Source organism: Denticeps clupeoides, chromosome 3 (genome assembly GCF_900700375.1).
Source record: "Denticeps clupeoides chromosome 3, fDenClu1.1, whole genome shotgun sequence".
In the NCBI taxonomy this organism is placed as follows: domain Eukaryota; kingdom Metazoa; phylum Chordata; class Actinopteri; order Clupeiformes; family Denticipitidae; genus Denticeps; species Denticeps clupeoides.
In genome coordinates, this window is record NC_041709.1 from 28,792,868 (window position 1) to 28,811,754 (window position 18,887).

General features: G+C 45.7%; 2 protein-coding genes across 2 annotated transcripts; one reads left to right on the forward strand and one right to left on the reverse strand.

The window, feature by feature from the left end:
* Window positions 1-2,108: 2,108 nt before the first annotated feature.
* On the forward strand, window positions 2,109-6,714 carry LOC114785198 (neurofilament light polypeptide-like). Its single transcript, XM_028971059.1, has 5 exons — window positions 2,109-2,113; window positions 4,174-5,038; window positions 5,113-5,237; window positions 5,339-5,754; window positions 6,125-6,714. Exons 1-5 carry the CDS (start codon window positions 2,109-2,111, stop codon window positions 6,481-6,483), a joined length of 1,770 nt encoding a protein of 589 aa, XP_028826892.1. The 3' UTR covers window positions 6,484-6,714.
* Window positions 6,715-13,233: 6,519 nt separating this feature from the next.
* nefma (neurofilament medium chain a) lies at window positions 13,234-17,070 on the reverse strand. Its single transcript, XM_028974649.1, has 3 exons — window positions 15,972-17,070; window positions 15,238-15,362; window positions 13,234-15,149 (listed from the first exon to the last, which is right to left on the reverse strand). The coding sequence occupies exons 1-3, from the start codon at window positions 16,962-16,964 to the stop codon at window positions 13,664-13,666; spliced, it is 2,604 nt and encodes an 867-aa protein (XP_028830482.1). The 5' UTR covers window positions 16,965-17,070; the 3' UTR covers window positions 13,234-13,663.
* Window positions 17,071-18,887: the final 1,817 nt, after the last annotated feature.

The window sequence follows — 18,887 nt, forward strand, 5'->3', positions numbered from 1 at the left end:
AGCCCTCTGAATGAGGTTTGAACTTGTTTTTGAACTTATCTGATGTTAGATGGACATTAACAGTCATGGCACAATAGATTTTAATGATTGAACAGGTTCTAGTTCAAAACACAATAAGAATTCTTTTTATGGAACTAATATAGGTAAAATGGTTCCATTGTAACAAAAGAACCCAAAAAAGACACAAAAAATAAATTATAGAGGGAAACACAAAGAGAAAGAATAAGAAACAAACTCCAGTGAGGGAGGCCAGACCCTGGTAGAAGTAGAAAAGCTGAATGCAGGCACAATGTGAGAGTAGAACCCCCGAGCATTTGAGGGGGCAAGAGGCCTCTGAATGAGGTTGAATCCTTTCTTTTATAATGGGCGTTTATCTCACAGAAGTGTTTTGCACTGATCAATCAGTTTCTCCTTGAGGTTTATGCTTTTTCCAGATAAACCATTGATACAAGAATGCAGCCTCTTCTTGTCTTGGCACTTCAGGCCATTTGTTGGCTTTTTGAGACTGGTAATTGTTCTTGCCTTGTGGGAGGAGGTCAATTTCCAGATAAAGCATAGGTCTTTGTTAACAAACCAAAAAACTGCATTTTCACCAGTCCAAACAGCTTTGCGAAACCCGGGACCTTTAGATCTTCAGTCTAACGCTCTCCCAACTGAGCTATTTCGGCTCATACCTCATACCTACTATGAAATCAATCTAAATTCACAAACCACTGTTGCAAGAAACAAACATGCTTGAAGCTCTAAAGACCTATGATAACAAAGAAGCAGGGCCAGCTCCTCGTTAGTATAGTGGTGAGTATCCCTGGCCTGTCACGCGGGAGACTGGGGTTCGATTCCCCACCGGGGAGGCGATGCTCTTGTGGTTTTTTTTTTTTTGGCCATTAGAGATTCCCATGATCTCCATTAAAAAAAATTCATGTTTTTGAACACAATTAGATTTCTGTTTATGAAACCCAAAGGTTTATGCTTTTTCCAGATAAAACCATTGATACAAGAATGCAGGCCTCTCTTGTCTTGGCACTTCAGGCCATTTGTTGGCTTTTTTGACACCTGGTAATTGTTCTTGCCTGTTTTTATGGAACTATTATATGTAAAATTGTTCCATTGTAACAAAAGAACCCAAAATAGACACAAAAAATAATTTATAGAGGGAAACAAAGAGAAAGAATAAGAAACAACACTCCAGTGAGGGAGGCCAGACCCTGATAGAAGTAGAAAAGCTGAATGCAGGAAACAATGTGAGAGTAGAACCCCCCGAGCAAGTTGAGGGGGAAAGAGGCCTCTGAATGAGGTTTGAATCCTTTCTTGTATAATGGACATTATCTCACAGAAGTGTTGCAACTGATCAATCAGTTTCTCCTTTGAGGTTTATGCTTTTTCCAGATAAAACCATTGATACAAGAATGCGGGTCTCTCTTGTCTTGGCACTTCAGGCCATTTGTTGGCTTTTTTTGAGACCTGGTAATTGTTCTTGCCTGTGAGGGGGAGGTCAGTTTCCAGATAAAGCATAGGTCTTTGTTAACGAACCAAAAATTGCATTTACACAGTCCAAACAGCTTTGCCAAAACCCGGGATTGAACAAGGGACCTTCTAGATCTTCAGTCTAACGCTCTCCCAACTGAGCTATTTTCGGCTCATACCTTGTACCTACTATGAAATCAATCTAAATGTCACAAACCACGTTGCAAGAAACAAACATGCTTGAAGTTCTAACAGACCTATGATAACAGAGAAGCAGGGCCAGCTCCTCATTAGTATAGTGGTGAGTATCCCTGCCTGTCACGCGGGAGACCGGGGTTCAATTCCCCGACGGGGAGGCGATGCTCTTGTGTTTTTCATTTGCCATTAGAGATTACCTTGATCTCCATTATAAAAAAAAATCATGTTTTTGAACACAATTAGATTTCTGTTTATGGAACCCTAAGACTTAAAATTGTTCCATTGTAACAAACGAATCAAAATTAGCGACAAAGAAAATTCTAGAGGGAAACAAAGAGAAAGAATAAGAATCAAACTCCAGTGAGGAAGGACAGAGCCTGGAACAATGGAAAAGACGAATGACTGAACAATGTGAGAGTAGTATTACCCGGACGGAAGCCCTCTGAATGAGGTTTGAACTTGTTTTTTGAACTTATCTGATGTTAGATGGACATTAACAGTCATGGCACAATAGATTTTAAATGATTGAAAAGGTTTCTAGTTCATAAACACAATAAGAATTCTTTTTATGGAACTAATATATGTAAAATGGTTCCAATTGTAACAAAAGAACCCAAATAGACACAAAAAAATAAATTATAGAGGGAAACAAAGAGAAGAATAAGAAACAAAACTCCAGTGAGGGAGGCCAGACCCCTGGTAGCAAGTAGAAAGCGAATGCAGGAACAATGTGAGAGTAGAACCCCCCGAGCATTGAGGGGGAAAGAGACCTCTGAATGAGGTTTGAATCCTTTCTTTTATAATGGACGTTTATCTCACAGAAGTGTTTGCAACTGATCAATCAGTTTCTCCTTTGAGGTTTATGCTTTTCCAGATAAAACCATTGATACAAGAATGCAGGTCTCTCTTGTCTTGGCACTTCAGGCCATTTGTTGGCCTTTTTGAGACCTGGTAATTGTTCTTGCCTGTGAGGGGGAGGTCAGTTTCCAGATAAAGCATAGGTCTTTGTTAACAAACCAAAAAATGCATTTACACAGTCCAAACAGCTTTGCTGAAAACCGGGATTGAACCCGGGACCTTTAGATCTTCAGTCTAACGCTCTCCCAACTGAGCTATTTCGGCTCATACCTTGTAGCCCTTTCACTTGGCTCTAGGTGTTTATTCATGTACAAGGGCCTGCCTTCCACAGTTGGGTTTTTGCTCATGCCTAAACAGAAGATATTATCTGATATTGTGTGCTAAATAAGTGGATTGCTTATTAAATGAGGATTTGGCTTAATAAATTCAGTGAAGAAATATAATTTAGTAAGGTACAATTGACTTTAGTTCACATCTCAATTGACTATGAAATTAATCTAAATGTCACAAACCACTGTTGCAAGAAACAGACATTCTAGAGGGAAACAAAGAGAAACAATAAGAATCAAACTCCAGTGAGGGAGGACAGAGCCTGGAACAATAAGAAAAGACAAATGAATGAACAATGTGAGAGTAGTACCCGGACGGAGCCCTCTGAATGAGGTTTGAACTTGTTTTTTGAACTTATCTGATGTTAGATGGACATTAACAGTCATGGCACAATAGATTTTAAATGATTGAACAGGTTCTAGTTCATAAATACAATAAGAATTCTTTTTATGGAACTAATATATGTAAACTGGTCCCATTGTAACAAAAGAACCCAAAATGGACACAAAAAATAAATTATAGAGGGAAACAAAGAGAAAGAATAAGAAACAAACTCCAGTGAGGGAGGCCAGACCCTGGTAGAAGTAGAAAAGTTGAATGCAGGAACAATGTGAGAGTAGAACCCCCCGAGCAGTTGAGGGGGAAAGAGGCCTCTGAATGAGGTTTAAATCCTTTCTTTTATAATGGACGTTTATCTCACAGAAGTGTTGCAACTGATCAATCAGTTTCTCCTTTGAGGTTTATGCTTTTTCCAGATAAAACCATTGATACAAGAATGCAGGCCTCTCTTGTCTTGGCACTTCAGGCCATTTGTTGGCCTTTTTGAGACCTGGTAATTGTTCTTGCCTGTGAGGGGGAGGTCAGTTTCCAGATAAAGCGTAGGTCTTTGTTAACAAACCAAAAAATGCATTTACACAGTCCAAACAGCTTTGCCGAAAACCGGGATTGAACCTGGGACCTTTAGATCTTCAGTCTAACGCTCTCCCAACTGAGCTATTTCGGCTCATACCTTGTAGCCCTTTCACTTGGCTCTAGGTGTTTATTCATGTACAAGGGCCTGCCTTCCACAGTTGGGTTTTTGCTCATGCCTAAACAGAAGATATTATCTGATATTGTGTGCTAAATAAGTGGATTGCTTATTAAATGAGGATTTGGCTTAATAAATTCAGTGAAGAAATATAATTTAGTAAGGTACAATTGACTTTAGTTCACATCTCAATTGACTATGAAATTAATCTAAATGTCACAAACCACTGTTGCAAGAAACAGACATTCTAGAGGGAAACAAAGAGAAACAATAAGAATCAAACTCCAGTGAGGAAGGACAGAGCCTGGAACAATATCCATGGATCTGGACCTGAGCCAGGCGGCCCAGGTGAGCTCCGAGTTCCGCACGGTGCGCACCCAGGAGAAGGCCCAGCTGCAGGATCTGAACGACCGCTTCGCCGGCTTCATCGAGCGCGTGCACGAGCTGGAACAGCAGAACCGCGCCCTCCAGGCCGAGCTCCTGCTGCTGCGCCAGAGGCACGTGGAGCCCTCCCGCCTGCGGGGCCTGTACGAGCAGGAGGCCCGGACGCTGCGCGCCGCACTGGAGGACGCCCGTCTGGAGAAGCAGGCCGCCCTTGGTGAGGGGGAGCGAGCCGAGCAGACGCTGAGGGCACTGCAGGCCCAGTACGAGGATGAGGTTTTGGCCCGGGAGGAGGCCGAGGGCCGGCTGCTGGAAGCCCGCAAGGCGGCTGACGAGGCAGCTTTGGACCGGGCCGAACTGGAGAAGAAAGTGGAGACCCTGATTGACGAGCTGGCCTTCCTCAAGCGAGTACATGAGAGCGAGGTCTCCGAGCTGCAGGCCCAGGTGCAGTTTGGAGCCCAGATTGCCGTGGAGACCGAGTCCATCAAGCCGGACCTGTCCAGCGCACTGAAGGACATCAGGGCACAGTATGAACGACTGGCTGCCCGCAACATGCAGGCGGCGGAGGACTGGTTCCGCGGCAAGGTGGGCTCCCTGACGGAGACTGTGGCGCAGCACAGCAGCGCAGTGCGCAGCTCGAAGGATGAAGCTGGCGAGTACCGGCGCCAGCTGCAGGCTCGGATCCTGGAAATCGACGCCTGCCGCGGCCTGAACGAGTCCCTGGAGATTCAGCTGCGAGAGGTCGAAGACAAGCAGAGTGCAGAGATCTCCGCCATGCAGGTGAGTGGGGGATATGCGGGTGCACTTTTAGGGTATAGCGCAAGTGAAGCTGACCTCACTGTTGCCCCCTACAGGATACCATCAGACAGCTAGAAGATGAACTGGGAGCCACAAAGAGTGAAATGGCCCGTTACCTGAAGGAGTATCAAGATCTTCTCAACGTCAAGATGGCCCTAGACATCGAGATTGCAGCATACAGGTATGAAGAATTTTTATAACGTGTTCTGATTACAGGTTCAACTCACAGTTCTGGACTCATACTGGAAAATGAGCCTTCCCTCAATGCTTCTGTGCCTACAGGAAACTTCTTGAAGGAGAGGAGTCTCGGTTCAATGTGGGCGTTGCAGGCAGTGTGTCCTGCATATACGGCCACAGCTTGTCTGCAGGCCCCACCTTCTCTCGCCCCCTCTTCTCCAGCCTGACCTCTGGCGTCCCGTACCTGCTCAGCTCTCGCCTCATCAGCTCCTCCTTTTCTTCCGATGACGTCATCACCTCAGCCCAAACTCCGAAAGCTGAGGCTGGCCTGACAGAGGAGGAGAATGAAGAAGAAAAGGAGGAGGAAGAGGAGGGAAAGGAGGAAGAGGCGAAGGAGGAAAAGGAGGAAGAGGGAAAGGAGGAAGGGGAAGAGGAAAATGAGGAGGGAGAGGAAGATAAAGAAGAAGAGGTAGACAAAGAGAAGGAAGAGGGAGAGGAGACTAAGGCCGCAGAGGACAAAGGTCAGTACAGCCCCCTTTTTTGTTTATTAAACTCCATTTTTTAAATGCATTTGATTTTTACATTTACATTTACAGCATTTATCAGACGCCCTTATCCAGAGCGACTTACAATCAGTATTTACAGGGACAGTCTCCCTGGAGCAACTTAGGGTTAAGTGTCTTGCTCAGGGACACAATGGTAGTAAGGGGGATTCGAACCCGGGTCTTCTGGTTCATAGGCGAGTGTGTTACCCACTAGGCTACTACCACCCATATTACCATATTTACCATATTACCTATTTTATTCAAACGTTAAAAGTTGCGTTATTATTTGCTATAAACCTTCAGTGAACTACATACTTACACCTGGTATATTTTCTTTACTGTTCAGGAGGAGACGAAGAGGAGCAAAACGAAGAGGAATCAGGAGAAGAGGAGAAAAAACAGGAGAAAGAAGGAGAACAGGAGGTTGAAGAAGCGGCAGAAGAGAAAGAAGGAGGAGAGGAGGAGAAGAAAGAGGAGGGCGGTGAAGACCAGCCTGAAGTGAAAAAGGAGAATAAGGTCGAAGAAACTAAAGATGAGCAGAAAAAGGATGACCAGGCCCAAAAGAAGGCCGCCAAAGACGAAGAGGAGAAAACCACAACCATAGAGAAGGAAAGCACAAAGCCGCAGGAGGAAAAGAAAAAAGACGAAAAGAAAGTGGATACAGCGAAGAAAGACGAAACAGAAAAATCCAAGGCAAAGAAGTGAGCCTGCAGACGTGCAGAATTAAAGCACTAGCCTTGCCACAATAAAACAAAGCAGTTCGCTTGCATCCAATGTGACGAGCACAGCAGCCGCCACCACAGTGCAGTGTTCAATAAAACACTGTCCAGTTGGTGGCACAGTTGGTCTCTTGAATGCATGCATCTGGACCAGTGAGACGTTCTTGTACGTGCTGTAAGCTAAACTGCAAGTGCAATAAAGTGATCATTAAAAAGGTTTAAGTGTACGCATCACTGATTACTTGTGGGCCAATAATCCGATAATCACATAAGCAGGTTTCATTACCTTATGGTGTTAGCAACAATAAACCCCTCTCTGGCAGGGACGGCACACTTCAAGATGGAAGATTAAATGGGTGATGCAACATTTCTCAGTCCTGCTTGGACCTTACCAGGCCTGGGGTGTTTCTTAATGGTTTAATAATGAAGGTGAGGGGTTGCAAGCAGTGTGCGTTTATAATTCTGGAGCTGGTTGTACTCCCTGTCCTGCCTGGTGACCAATCATGGCCAATCAATGGAAGAAAAATGGTGCAGGTCACACACACACACACACACCACTAACACATTTACACCTGTGGCTGGGATGAGCAGACCCTCTCCCTGCACGCCACACCTGCCAACCTGGGGACACGCTGGCATATAATTACTTACCTTGAGTTTGTCTTGTTTTTAGTTCCTATCCACACACACACACATGAACGCACACACACACACACACACACACACACACACACACACACACAGTACTGTTCTAAAGATCATGAAAAAACAGAACAATAAATAACGGGGGCATCAAAGCATCAAAGACGTAGGATGTGCCTCCCAAATTTAATACTTAATAATTTTTTCCACATAATTTTTATTGGTGCTTAGTTGATTAAAGAACAGGGAGAACTTTAGTTTATTTATCTTTGCTTTTTGAAAATCAGTGGCAGCTTTGCAATCGAAAACCAGGTCGACTCATTACAAGCTATGGCCAGTTACAAGCTATGTTGGACATACTGAAGAAAGACATTTGCGGCAAGATAGACTCGATAGGGGCAGTGGTGGCCTAGCAGTTAAGGAAGCGGCCCCGTAATCAGAAGGTTGCCGGTTCGAATCCTGATCCTCCAAGGCGCCGGTGAGGTGTCACTGAGAAAAGCACCACACCCTGTTCACACGCCTGTCATGGCTGCCCACTACTCACCAAGGGTGGTGGTTAGAAGCAAAGGACACATTTTGTTGTGTCACCATGTGCTATGCAGCAGTGTTTCACAATGACAATCACTTGACTTTCAATGTCATCTGATTTGCGCGCTGAGATTTCTTTGGTGAGAGAGGAGTTGAGACATGCCATTAAGCCCATGCAGCAAAGCTCTTCCCATGACCAGCTCATTGCGGAACTTGAGCTGGTCAATCCATGCTAAATGTCATGGTGCCCATGCTGAAAGCAAGTGCAGTTGCTAACAATATAAGGTTGGTTAGGGTGCCGGAGGATGTCGAAGGTGCGCGCCCAACTGAGTTTATTGCACAATTGGTGAAGGAGGTACTCAGCCTGGACGAGGTGCCCCAGCTGGACTGCACACATCACTCTCTGTCCCAAGCCTAAGGATTTTTACGTCTTCTAAACGTCCAGTATTTACATTCCCAGGACCTTTTTTTTTCAATTGAGGTTGTTGTGAATGTAATATTTATTTTTCCATTTATGCCACATATCAACATTGTTATTATTAATGAATATAATAATGAAACATATTATTTTTTATTAAACATCATATATGATTTGTATAGTGCATACACCAGCAGTAAAACTGTGTTTCCTGGTGAAATTAAAAAATCTTAAAGGTTAGTGTGCCTTCAGGACGAGCCGATGAACTTGTCACCCACGGATAGGCTTTGCAGTGCTTTCGTCTCGTTGAGTGTGCATGAGAAAAACAATGTGGAAGACATGATTTGGACCGGAATAGTGACACACAGCATTTTAATCTGTGCTGAGATTTGTGAGCGTGTGCCGGTGAATGACTGAATTTTATGGATACTCCAGGTCAATTGGCCAGGTAATTCATGGTAGTGTGAAAGTTGAGTCATGGCAACTGGACTTTCTTTCTGTTCTGTTCTGTTCAAAGTTCAGTTGCCATGACTCAACTTTCAGGCAAATTCACTTGGATGACTGAGAATATTCACAGACATAATTCATGGTACTTGTAGTTAAATGTGTAGTTGAAGCGTTTTAATTTAATTTCCACGAGAAATTCAACTCATTTTTTATTTCCAATAAAGAGATGATAATATGCAAATGGTACTATATGCTTTTTTTTTTTTAAAGAGTACCACTGACAGGGCCCGCCATACTCATGACTACAGATATGATGACAGGTCCCGGCACAGTGTTCTTACCAACTCCACCTATGACAGGCCAAGTTATGGTGAGTCAAAACACTATGAAATTCAGTTGGTGGTACTAATTGCTTTAATGACGTAATTTCAAATTTCAGATCTCCTAATGCTGATCTAATCTGTAAAAAAATTCAGTCATTCACTGGCACATGCTCACAAATCTCAGCACAGATTAAAATGCCGTGTGTCATTTGATCATTTCTAAATTAAACTTTTTGTGGTGCAGATGCAGTGACAGATGGAAGATGAACATTTCCATTGCCTTGGGATGGTAAGTGCTGATCTATTGGCAGTGTGAAATGACAGGACACTGAGCGAGAGAAAGAGAGACTTAATACAACTTTCTCTCTTTGTCTACTGTTCTCTCTGACCGCACAATACACTTTTCAAATATAGCAGCGGCTTGTCATTTGTCAATTTTTGGCCCTTGCCAATCTGTAATAAAAACTTGATAACTTGATTTCCTCTCCTGTTGACATTAAAAATTCCATGCCAAATGTCTACCATGGCTATCTTTTTGCAACATTTGCTGGGATGGTTTTGTATTAATCTAGTATTGGTAGTGGATGCATAGGCAACCTATTGTCGCTTACAAAAATGTGGATTTGGTGTATGACTGTATATTATCTTCATACTTCTTATCAATTGTCTTTTTTTGTCACAGAGGGTTTTATGAGTGTGTGTACTTGAAAAGTGAAAGTGAAGTGATTGTCATTGTTGAACACTGCAGCACAGCACACGGTGACAAAACGAAATGTGTCCTCTGCTTTTAACCATCACCCTGGGTGAGCAGTGGGCAGCCATAACAGGCGCCCAGGGAGTGTTTAAAGTACTCACCACAAAGATGTGGAGGTGGACGACACAGCCTTCACACAGTAGACCTGTAAAAATGATATCTAAAAATGAATTACTATTTTACACAGAAAAGACTTTCACAACAGCCTCATTTGGACTAGAATTAGACCTTATACAGAGGTTTTGAGGACGTAGATACTGGACGTTCGTAAGATGCCAAAGAACAAAAACAACCTGAAGACGAAAGATATTTGGAAGACGTAAAACTTGTCATCTGGTCTCACAGTCTGCACCTTCTGAGGATCAACAGCGGATGTGCAAAGATGACCTGAAAAAAACCTTGCTTCAATGTGTCCATATTCTTATGATTTTTTGGATTGTTTAGTGTGTGTTTGGGAGGGGGCTTTGAGATTCCAATAATACTGAAGATGTTCTCCTGTGAATTTTCTATGCCATTTAAAATTCAACTTAAAAAAAGGATATTTGCACACATACACACATAAAGAAATATTGTCAAAGTTAATGATTGTGTAATTAAACTCATGTCTGCTAATGGCCAGATAGTTCTTCTTTTATCAGTGCAACTGTTTTCAGCTCTACTAAGAACACTGAAAGGGGTTTGCTAATATCAAATGAAGCTTTTAAAATGAGTGAACAAAGTGTGTCACTTACAACAGTTAGTCATTTACAACATTGCTATATGTAAGGTGTTTGAAGCCTAATTGGGTAACACACTCACATATGAACCAGAAGACCCAGGTTCAACTACCCACTTACTACCATTGTGTTCCTGAGCAAGACACTTAACCCTGAGTGTCTCCAGGGGGGGACTGTCCCTGTAACTACAGACATTTCTAAATGTATGTGTATGTGTGTGTATTGTACATTGAAAGATATACAGGCTATATGCAAGGTAATCAAATTTTGTTTTAAAAAATGTAATCATGTTTGCAGTATATTTTATACTGCACTTCCACTTGCACATTTTACAGTGGGTAAAGAATCATGCAATTAACAAATATAAGATAAAAACTTGCAGATGGCAACATTTCAGCTTTCATTCCACAACCAGTTTTATTTAGCTAGAAATTAAACATACTGTCTTCATAGACCTTTACAAGGGGTGCCAATAATTGCAGTGGGCACTTTACACCCTAATGAGACATCAAAGATGAAGAAGACAGCAACAAAAGCACATAAATAAAATAGGTGTTGATTGATTTGGGCCAGTAACAGTGTCCTGACACCGCAATGTGAGATGTTTCTCCTGAATCAATGTCTCTGCCGAAGCTCCGATGCAATTCAATCACCGTCCAGACCAATGCGGGATTTTCATGGCGTAAGCATTTAGGTCGAAACCAGAAACTGTCCACTGCAGTGCAACAGCCAGGCTCACTGTATCTTCTTCCTCCACATTTGCTGATCCAGACTTTTTCGATAGATACACCCCTGTTTCTGCTGATTGCTGCTCTAGATGTTCTATCAGGAGAAAACTCCAAAATTTGCCATTAGATTAATGGTTTTAATATGGTTCATGCATTTAATATGTGCTGAGGGGGGAATTGAGATTTATGGAATTAAGATTGTCAAGAATTTCACACTTTACACCTATTTCTTTTTTTTTTAAGTAAAGTGATTGTCACATGTGATACACAGCAGCACAGCACACGGTGCACACAGTGAAATTTGTCCTCTGCATTTAACCCATCACCCTGAGTGAGCAGTCGGCAGCCATGACAGGCGTAAAAGCAGAATGATGTTGACAAAATCTTTTGACGCTTTTTACCTCGGAAAATGTGAAAAGAAGGTGCCTTAAGTTGATACAGTAAGTTGGATCTCAAATTATAATCAGTACAGCCTAATGCCATTACCTCATGTTAATGTTAGCACCAGGTCTCTGTTTATAGAGACAGGTAGCAACGTAGCACAACCAGATCGTACCATAACAAACATTATTTGAATGTCATACAATTTGCTAATCTTCCCATTTCTATTCAGCAGCCTGGTTATTACCATGGGATAAGATATATCTCTCCCCATGATTTAAACATTGCAAGTTCTCCAATGTGAAAAAAACTGTTTGCGTTGCAAATTGTTTTGGGCTAGGGGCCCCACGGTCCCCCTGCACCCCAAGGGCCCCCTGCACTCCAAGGGCTCCTGGGGCAGCGGCCCCACTGGCCCGGTCCGTAATCCGTCCCTGCCTCAGTGGCACCTTGGCGGATCGGGATTCGAACCGTAAACCTTCTGATTACGGGGCCGCTTCCTTAACCGCTAGGCAACCACTGCCCTTCTTATATTTCATATTTCAGTTAAATGCACAGTAACAAATGACTTTACTTTAATGAAACTGAATTCCAAACATAAGTGATGTCCTCTCTAATTGAGGTTCTGAGCACGGCAAACGGTCGGCCGTGCTGCGTAATGCGCTCTTTGGGGAGGAAACAGCGCCACCTGCTGGTCGGGATCCCGCTCACCACAATGCGCAACACGAGTTGCAAAGGCGGGGATGGAACTTGTGGCACGCAATCGATTCGGTTCTTCAACACACCCATCATCCGCATTAAAATTATCTTATTTAGGGGGGGAAAGCGATAATTACCGTATCGCTTACCAAAAAAAATGTAAAGGATTTTTATAGGATCTGTGTCAAATGTTTAATCGTCACGTGGTTGTACTTTACGCGTGAAGGCGACTAATCGTTTGTGGATGTTCGTTAAGACGCACTGCGGAGGATCAGCCTGCGTGGAAGGTCGTGACGGTACGGGCTGCCGATGAGGACCTTTTAATCCCGCGTGGCTCCAGTGCATCACGACGTGGGCGCCACTCGAGGTGTAAATCTCACAAACCACCATCTTTTTTTAAAAAAAAATGTATTGCAGGATCAGTCGTTTATTTCCTGGGAAGGCTCATCCACTCCTGTCCAAACTCAGGTGTCCCCATTTCTTGTGTTTTACTCATTAGTTGATAATGCTATTAATTATATCCAACTGTTAAAGATTTTTTTTAATACGCTAATTATAAAATTAATGAAAAAAAAATTAAAAATCAAACGGACATGTGCGTTGTGTGACTCGAATCTCATCTTATGAACAGTGTGTTGATGCCATAATGAACATTTACAGCCATTCAGTAATGGGGCAGAAATAAAGCCACACAGTCACCGGGCAAGTTAGAATGACATTTATTGAGCAAATGCTTGCTGAGAAATTGATCATGACGACTAGAGACATGGGACTGCAAACGGTAGCACCTCATTTTATATCCGGTATAGTTTAATCCGAGTCCGTCCTACGCGTAAACACAACAGACCACAGTAAAAAGCGTGTTTTTAAGGCTAGGAGTTTCTTAGTAGCTGTAGGTACCGTATGGTTATGGGTTGTTCCTCCGGAGTTACGGTTACGCGTCGCTGTCCCCCCCCCCCAGTTGCAGTAAGGCTACGTCTTTTAGAAAAGAAGAAGAAGAAGAAGGAGAAGAGAAAAAAAAAAAGGTCCGGCCTCCCTCCTCACGGAGTAAAAAAAAAAAAAAAAAAAAAACGTTCTCTCGCTCCCGCATGCACACGCGTGTAAGCCCGTCCACGCACACGTAGCGCTTACTATTCTACCTCCGGGAAGGATGCTAGCATGCAGACGCCCCGAGCCCCAGAACCCCGACTCTGTGTTGCAGAGGCTGAAACTTCAGAAAGTCAGAAAGAAAGAAAAGATGCAAAGAAATAAGGAGAGAGAGAGAGAGATAGAGAGAGAGAGAGAGATTCCCAGACACCACCAGGTTGCATCTTGCAGCGAAGCCCACAGAAAAGCTGCCACTCAACATGCATTTGGAATAGTAGCTTCGTCGCATCGTACGGCTTCTCTCTAATGCGCTTTTTAGTTTGCTTGTTTGGTTGAGAGTGAGTATCGTGAGGGATTAATCGTTCTAGCTTTATGGGTTTGTTTCTGTTCGTTTGTTGGCTATGTTCTCCGCGCGTCCGAGTTCTCCAGCAACCCAAGGGCCCCCCCTCACTCCGTCTCGGTCACTTGCTTGATGGCCTGGGTGGAGTGTTTCTCCACCTTCTTGGTGGAGACCATCTTCTCCGTCTCCTGCACCGTCTCCTGCAGCTCCTTCACCGTCTCCGTGACCGTCACGGACTTGGTGACGTGCTTGGCTCCGTCCTCACCGGTGGTGATGGTCTCCACGGTTTTAGTGATGACTACCTTCTGGGCTGGGTCATCTTTGGTGGGGCTCACATCCACTCCGTTGGAGATGACATCATTCTCGCTGGTGTCCTTCTTCTCGTCCCCTTTCTTGCCTTTGTCATCTTCTGTGTCTTTTTTATCTGCTTTCTTCTCCTCTGGCTCTTGTTCTGTCTTCTTCTCTGCCTTTTCTGGCTCGGGCTTGGGAGCATCTGCTTTTGGAGCTTCGACTTTAGGAGTCTCAGCCTTTGGTTCTTCTTTCTTGGGGGCTTCAGCCTTGGGTTCTTCTTTCTTTGGACTCTCAGCCTTGGGGCTCTCTTCTTTGGGGGCTTTAGGGGCCTCGCTCTTTGGAGCTTCAGATTTGGGAGATTCAGGTTTTGGGCTCTTTGGAGCTTCACTTTTGGGGGATTCAGATTTTGGGCTCTTTGGGTCTTCAGATTTGGGTGGGTCGGTCTTAGTTTCTTCAGCCTTTGCAGCCCCAGTCTTGGGCTCAGCTGGTTCTGCCTTAGGCTCTTCCTTGTCTTCCTTTTTCTTGTCCTCCTTCTTCTCAGCCTGCTCCTTTGGCTTCTTCTCTGGTTCTGCTTTTGTCTCCTTCTCTTTGTCACTTCCAGCATCAGTCTCGTCTTCCTTTTTGTCCCCCTGTTCTTCAGATGCCTTCTCCTCTTCTCCTCCACTCTCCTGCTTCTCTCCAGCCTTCTCTTTCTCTGGAGAGGCTTTAGACTCTGGAGCTTTGGAGCTCAGGACGGTTTCTTCTACTGTGTCTTCCTCCTGTTGAGCCTCATCTTCAGCCCCTTCTCCTTCACCACCACCGTCTACTTCATCTCCCTTCTCTCTCTCCTCGTCTCCTTCAGCTTCCTTTCCCTCCTCCTCTTTTTCTTCTTCCTCGCCGCCTTCTCCCTCCTCTTCCTCACCACCTTCTTTATCCTCTTCCTCCTCTTCCTCTTCGGGGGCGCTGGCACTCACCTTGGCTTCAGCGGAGGTCACTTCCTCCTCTGCTGCCTCATCCTCTCCCTCCTCCCCCTCCTCCTTCTCTCCCTCCTCTTCGCCTCTTTCCTCGGCCTCGTCTTCTCCCTCCTGTTCACCGCCCTCTTCTTCGCCCAGGGCAGCAGACAACTCGTCTGCGATCTCTGCTAGGGCCATGTCCATCTCTGCCTTTTCATCCTCCACCCGGGTCTCTTCAATGATCTCCTCAACAAACTTATGCTGCACCTTCAGTTTGGGGGGTTCACCTTTAACTTTGGTGCCTTTGGAGGTCACAGTCTGGCGATATGGGAAAGTGCTGAAGTGGCTTTCTTCTCCTTCCAGAAGTTTCCTGTTGGTGCAGGAGACATCACATGACGTCACAGGATGCTGACATCTACCAGTCGCTGCGTAAGTCATGCGTCATGAACTGCTCATACCTGTACGCAGCGATTTCTATATCCAGGGCCATCTTGACGTTCAGGAGGTCCTGGTACTCGCGCAAGTGTCTCGCCATTTCCCATTTCGTGCTCTTCAGTTCGTTGTCCAGCTGGTGGATGGTCTCCTGAGAAATGTGAAGGAAAAAAAAATTGCTGCATCACAATCACAGACACCCTTGAACATTTGGAGAGCGTTCATTTCTCGCACATTCGCCACAGCAGCTAAAGAAGGGGGTCTGCGGTGGGAAACAGAGGGCGAATTTATTATTTCAAGGGCGGGACGCGGGGCCGAGTCGTTCTCGAACTGCGGCTGTGACTCAGCAGAAGAGAAGCGTCTGGGCTCCGCTCAGCTCCCGGTTAACCCCTGCGCTCCCGCGGCGAGGTGGACGCGCCGCAGTGCTCCCACAGCCACGTACCGGAGCCGTCACACGCGTCTACGTGTTCCTTCGAGCATTCGTGAAACTTTTTTCGATTTCTGCGTCTGGTAAAAAAAAAAAAAACAGTCAATGCGCAAAAAAATCCACTGCGACAACGCGCCGCTCCGGGACGTCGGGCTACACGACGACACCCCAACTCCACCCCACCGAACTTTTTTTTTTCTGTAGCTACAATTTCCATCGGGGTCATTTTTTATTGTATTAAAAAAGAATTTGAGATGAAAAATATGAATTGAACAAAAATGTAAAGTTTGATTTCTTGTGTGTGTGTGTGTGTGTGTGTGTGTGTGTGTGTACCTGCAGGCTGGACAGGTCGCCGCTGTGACGGTCCTCGATGTCGCTCAGCTGCCGCTCCAGCGAGTCCTTGGTGCCCCGGACGGACTCCAGCTCGATGGTCTTGGACTGCAGCTGTCGCCGGTAGTCCGCGATCTCGTCCCGCGCGGAGCGGATGGCGTCCTTGTTCTGCTCCGCCGCCTCCGACAGCTTGGCGTAGCGGCACATGAACCAGTCCTCCACCTGCTGCAGGTTCTGCGTGGAGTGGCCCTCCAGCTGCGAGCGGATCTCGCGGAGCGCCTCGGTGATGTCGGCCTTCTGGTAGTCCCTCTTCTCCACGGCGACCTGGGAAGCCTGCACCTGCGCCAGCAGGTCGCCCACCTCCTCCTCGTGGTTGTTGCGGATGAAGGCGACCTCGTCCTGGAGCGCCTGCACCTTCTTGTCCAGCTCCGCCTTGACCAGCGCCGAGTCTCCCACGTCCTTCTTCAGGGCGCGGACGATGGCCTCGGTCTCCTCCCGGACGCGCGCCTCGTCGTCCACGCGCTCGCGCAGCCGCTGGATGTCCTCCTCCACGTGCTCCGTGTCCAGCTGCACCTGCGCCTTCTCGTGGTGGACCTGCTCCAGCGCGGAGCGCAGCTCCTGCAGCTCCTGCTCGTACAGCTCGCCCAGCTTGGACTGCGACGCCTGGCGCTGGCGCAGCGCCTGGATCTCCGCCTCGATCTGCCGGTTCTGCTGCTCCAGGTAGTGGACCTTGTCGATGTACCCGGCGAAGCGGTCGTTCAGGCCCTGCAGCTGCTCCTTCTCGTTGGAGCGCTTGTAGTCCCCGTTCCCCGCGGCGCCCGGCGGCCCGAACTCGGAACCGTCCGCCGAGCTGTACGCTCGGCTCTTCTTGCAGGCGACGGAGAAGCCGGAGCCGCTCCGGGACCACGGCTGGGAGCGGTAGCCGCTGGACGGGGAGCCCGCGGAGCGGACATATCCGGTCCTCCGGCTGCCTATACTGTCCACCGAGAAACTCATCCGGCCGGACGGGGTGGCGGCGGGCGAGGTGCAGGCGAGCGGGGTGCGTGTGTGTGTGTGTGTGTGTGTGTGTGGTGGGCGGGGGTGTGAGGGGTGTGTGTGCGTGCGTGGCTCTCACAGCGCCGGTGCAGCCGGCCGGCCGCCTTTTATAGCCGAGCCGAGTGGGAGGGACTCGCGGACCGGGGTCCCGGCCACTCGGCACGTGGGGTGGGGGGGCGTGGGTGGCCTTTCGGAAAACGGGACCAAACAAGACAAGAAAAAGAAAAAAAAAAGAAAAAAAGAAAGAGGGTTCAACGCGGACGATCCGCGAAGGATGTTTCTAGAAGAGCGGGATTCATTCACGAGTGTCCCGGGAAAAATGCTGAGTCACCAATTTTAACGTCACACACCGGGATGTGGATATTAACCACGGAAATACACGCGTGTGTATAAGTAGATAAAGGCATATGTGCGCATATACATTATTTGTCGGTTTAACCAGTTAAAATAAAACCCGCGTGGTTTCAGCACCACGGACAGCGCCGCAGAGATTCAGCAAAGCAGGACGCTTATTTCTCTATTACAGATATTATTTATTATTTATCGATATAGAATTGACTGTACTGACACTGTCATTTAATTGTTTTTAATAAATTACGAATCGACTATGTTTAATTGTATGCATTTTTATAAAGTTATTATACCTGTATTGTACTCCTCCTTTGGCTAAATTCAGAGCATCTCTGTCATAACCGGCAGAAAACGATTCTAGTGACTCGTCGTGATTTGATCGGAAAAATTGAAAAGATGTAGCTAAGTGTCTGCTGCTGTCATTTTTTATTAAATATGATTTTTTAACCAACCTTTCTCTGATCCACAGACGAACTGATGAAGCCTTCCAATAAACCGTGTTTATCTAACTGCTGATGAATTAAGTTTTCTTTCCTTTTATTCATTTACATTTATCCAAAGCGATTTACAACCAGTAGTAACAGGGACAGTCCCCCCTGGAGACACTCGTGTCTTGCTCAGGGACGCAATGGTAGTAAGTGGGGTTTGAACCTGTGATTTTGTGGTCTTCTGGTTCTTATGTGACTGTGTTATCCATTAGGTGTCATGGAACATGACCTGTGGAGGTTCTGCACAGAGCTACGTCATTTGCTGCAGAAAATGACTAATTTCCCTAAGCACAGATTCATTTTTGTTGTATGTTATATGTTTATTACCAGGTTCTCTAATGAACAATGCATTATAATGTTCTGCATTGGTCTAAAAGTTGAATTATGTGGTGAAAGTTCAGCTGAAATTATCATTAGTATGCTAAAATATTACTTTAATTTAGGCCTGTTGCACATTGATGGTTCTACCTTTGGTTCAACATGTTTGAATCTGGAGATCAGTGTCACAATTGATTTTATCCCTTGTGACGAGGACGGTTTCATCACTGCTCATACAATTTTGACCTTCATACAGAGGACACGGGATAGTGTGCCGCTGGCTGCTGAGAGCCTGTAACCGGACTGAGGGGTGGAATCTGCCGTCTGTCATATTGATCCTTCAACACTGCTGCAGTGTGACGTCACTACAGGCCCGTCGGCTGCATTTTTCTGCAGGTAATGCAATCGCAAATGCAATAATCGAGACTTTAATCTGTGTTCCAGATATGGGCATTTGTGAGGAACTATAAATAGAAGCTCAAAATGTGCCTGAGTCACTGGGAAACAAATTTTCAGCTCACGCTTTCCTGCAGAAAAACGGAGCCAAATGGTTTTAGTTCCTTTTCAAATCTGTGTGAAGATTTCCCACTGTGTGTGTCTGTGTGTTTAAGATAATAAGAGAAGATGGGGAGGTCAGTGCACTCGTCACCAGTCCTGTGGGACAAAAAGAAGGCATTCTCAGCAGAGCATGTGTGTGTGTGTGTTTCTTGCATGCATGATTACTGCC

What these genes read in the sequence shown, in the direction of transcription:
- LOC114785198 (XM_028971059.1), top strand. An exon ending in ATCGAGATTGCAGCATACAG is followed by an intron (nt 5,238 to 5,338) that starts GTATGAAGAATT and finishes CTGTGCCTACAG; the next exon opens with GAAACTTCTTGAAGGAGAGG. An exon ending in TAAGGCCGCAGAGGACAAAG is followed by an intron (nt 5,755 to 6,124) that starts GTCAGTACAGCC and finishes TTTACTGTTCAG; the next exon opens with GAGGAGACGAAGAGGAGCAA.
- nefma (XM_028974649.1), bottom strand. Translation starts at nt 16,964, where the DNA reads ATGAGTTTCTCGGTGGACAGTATAGGCAGCCGGAGGACCGGATATGTC. An exon ending in GCGACCTGTCCAGCCTGCAG is followed by an intron (nt 15,363 to 15,971) that starts GTACACACACAC and finishes CACATTTCTCAG; the next exon opens with GAGACCATCCACCAGCTGGA. An exon ending in ATAGAAATCGCTGCGTACAG is followed by an intron (nt 15,150 to 15,237) that starts GTATGAGCAGTT and finishes CTGCACCAACAG; the next exon opens with GAAACTTCTGGAAGGAGAAG.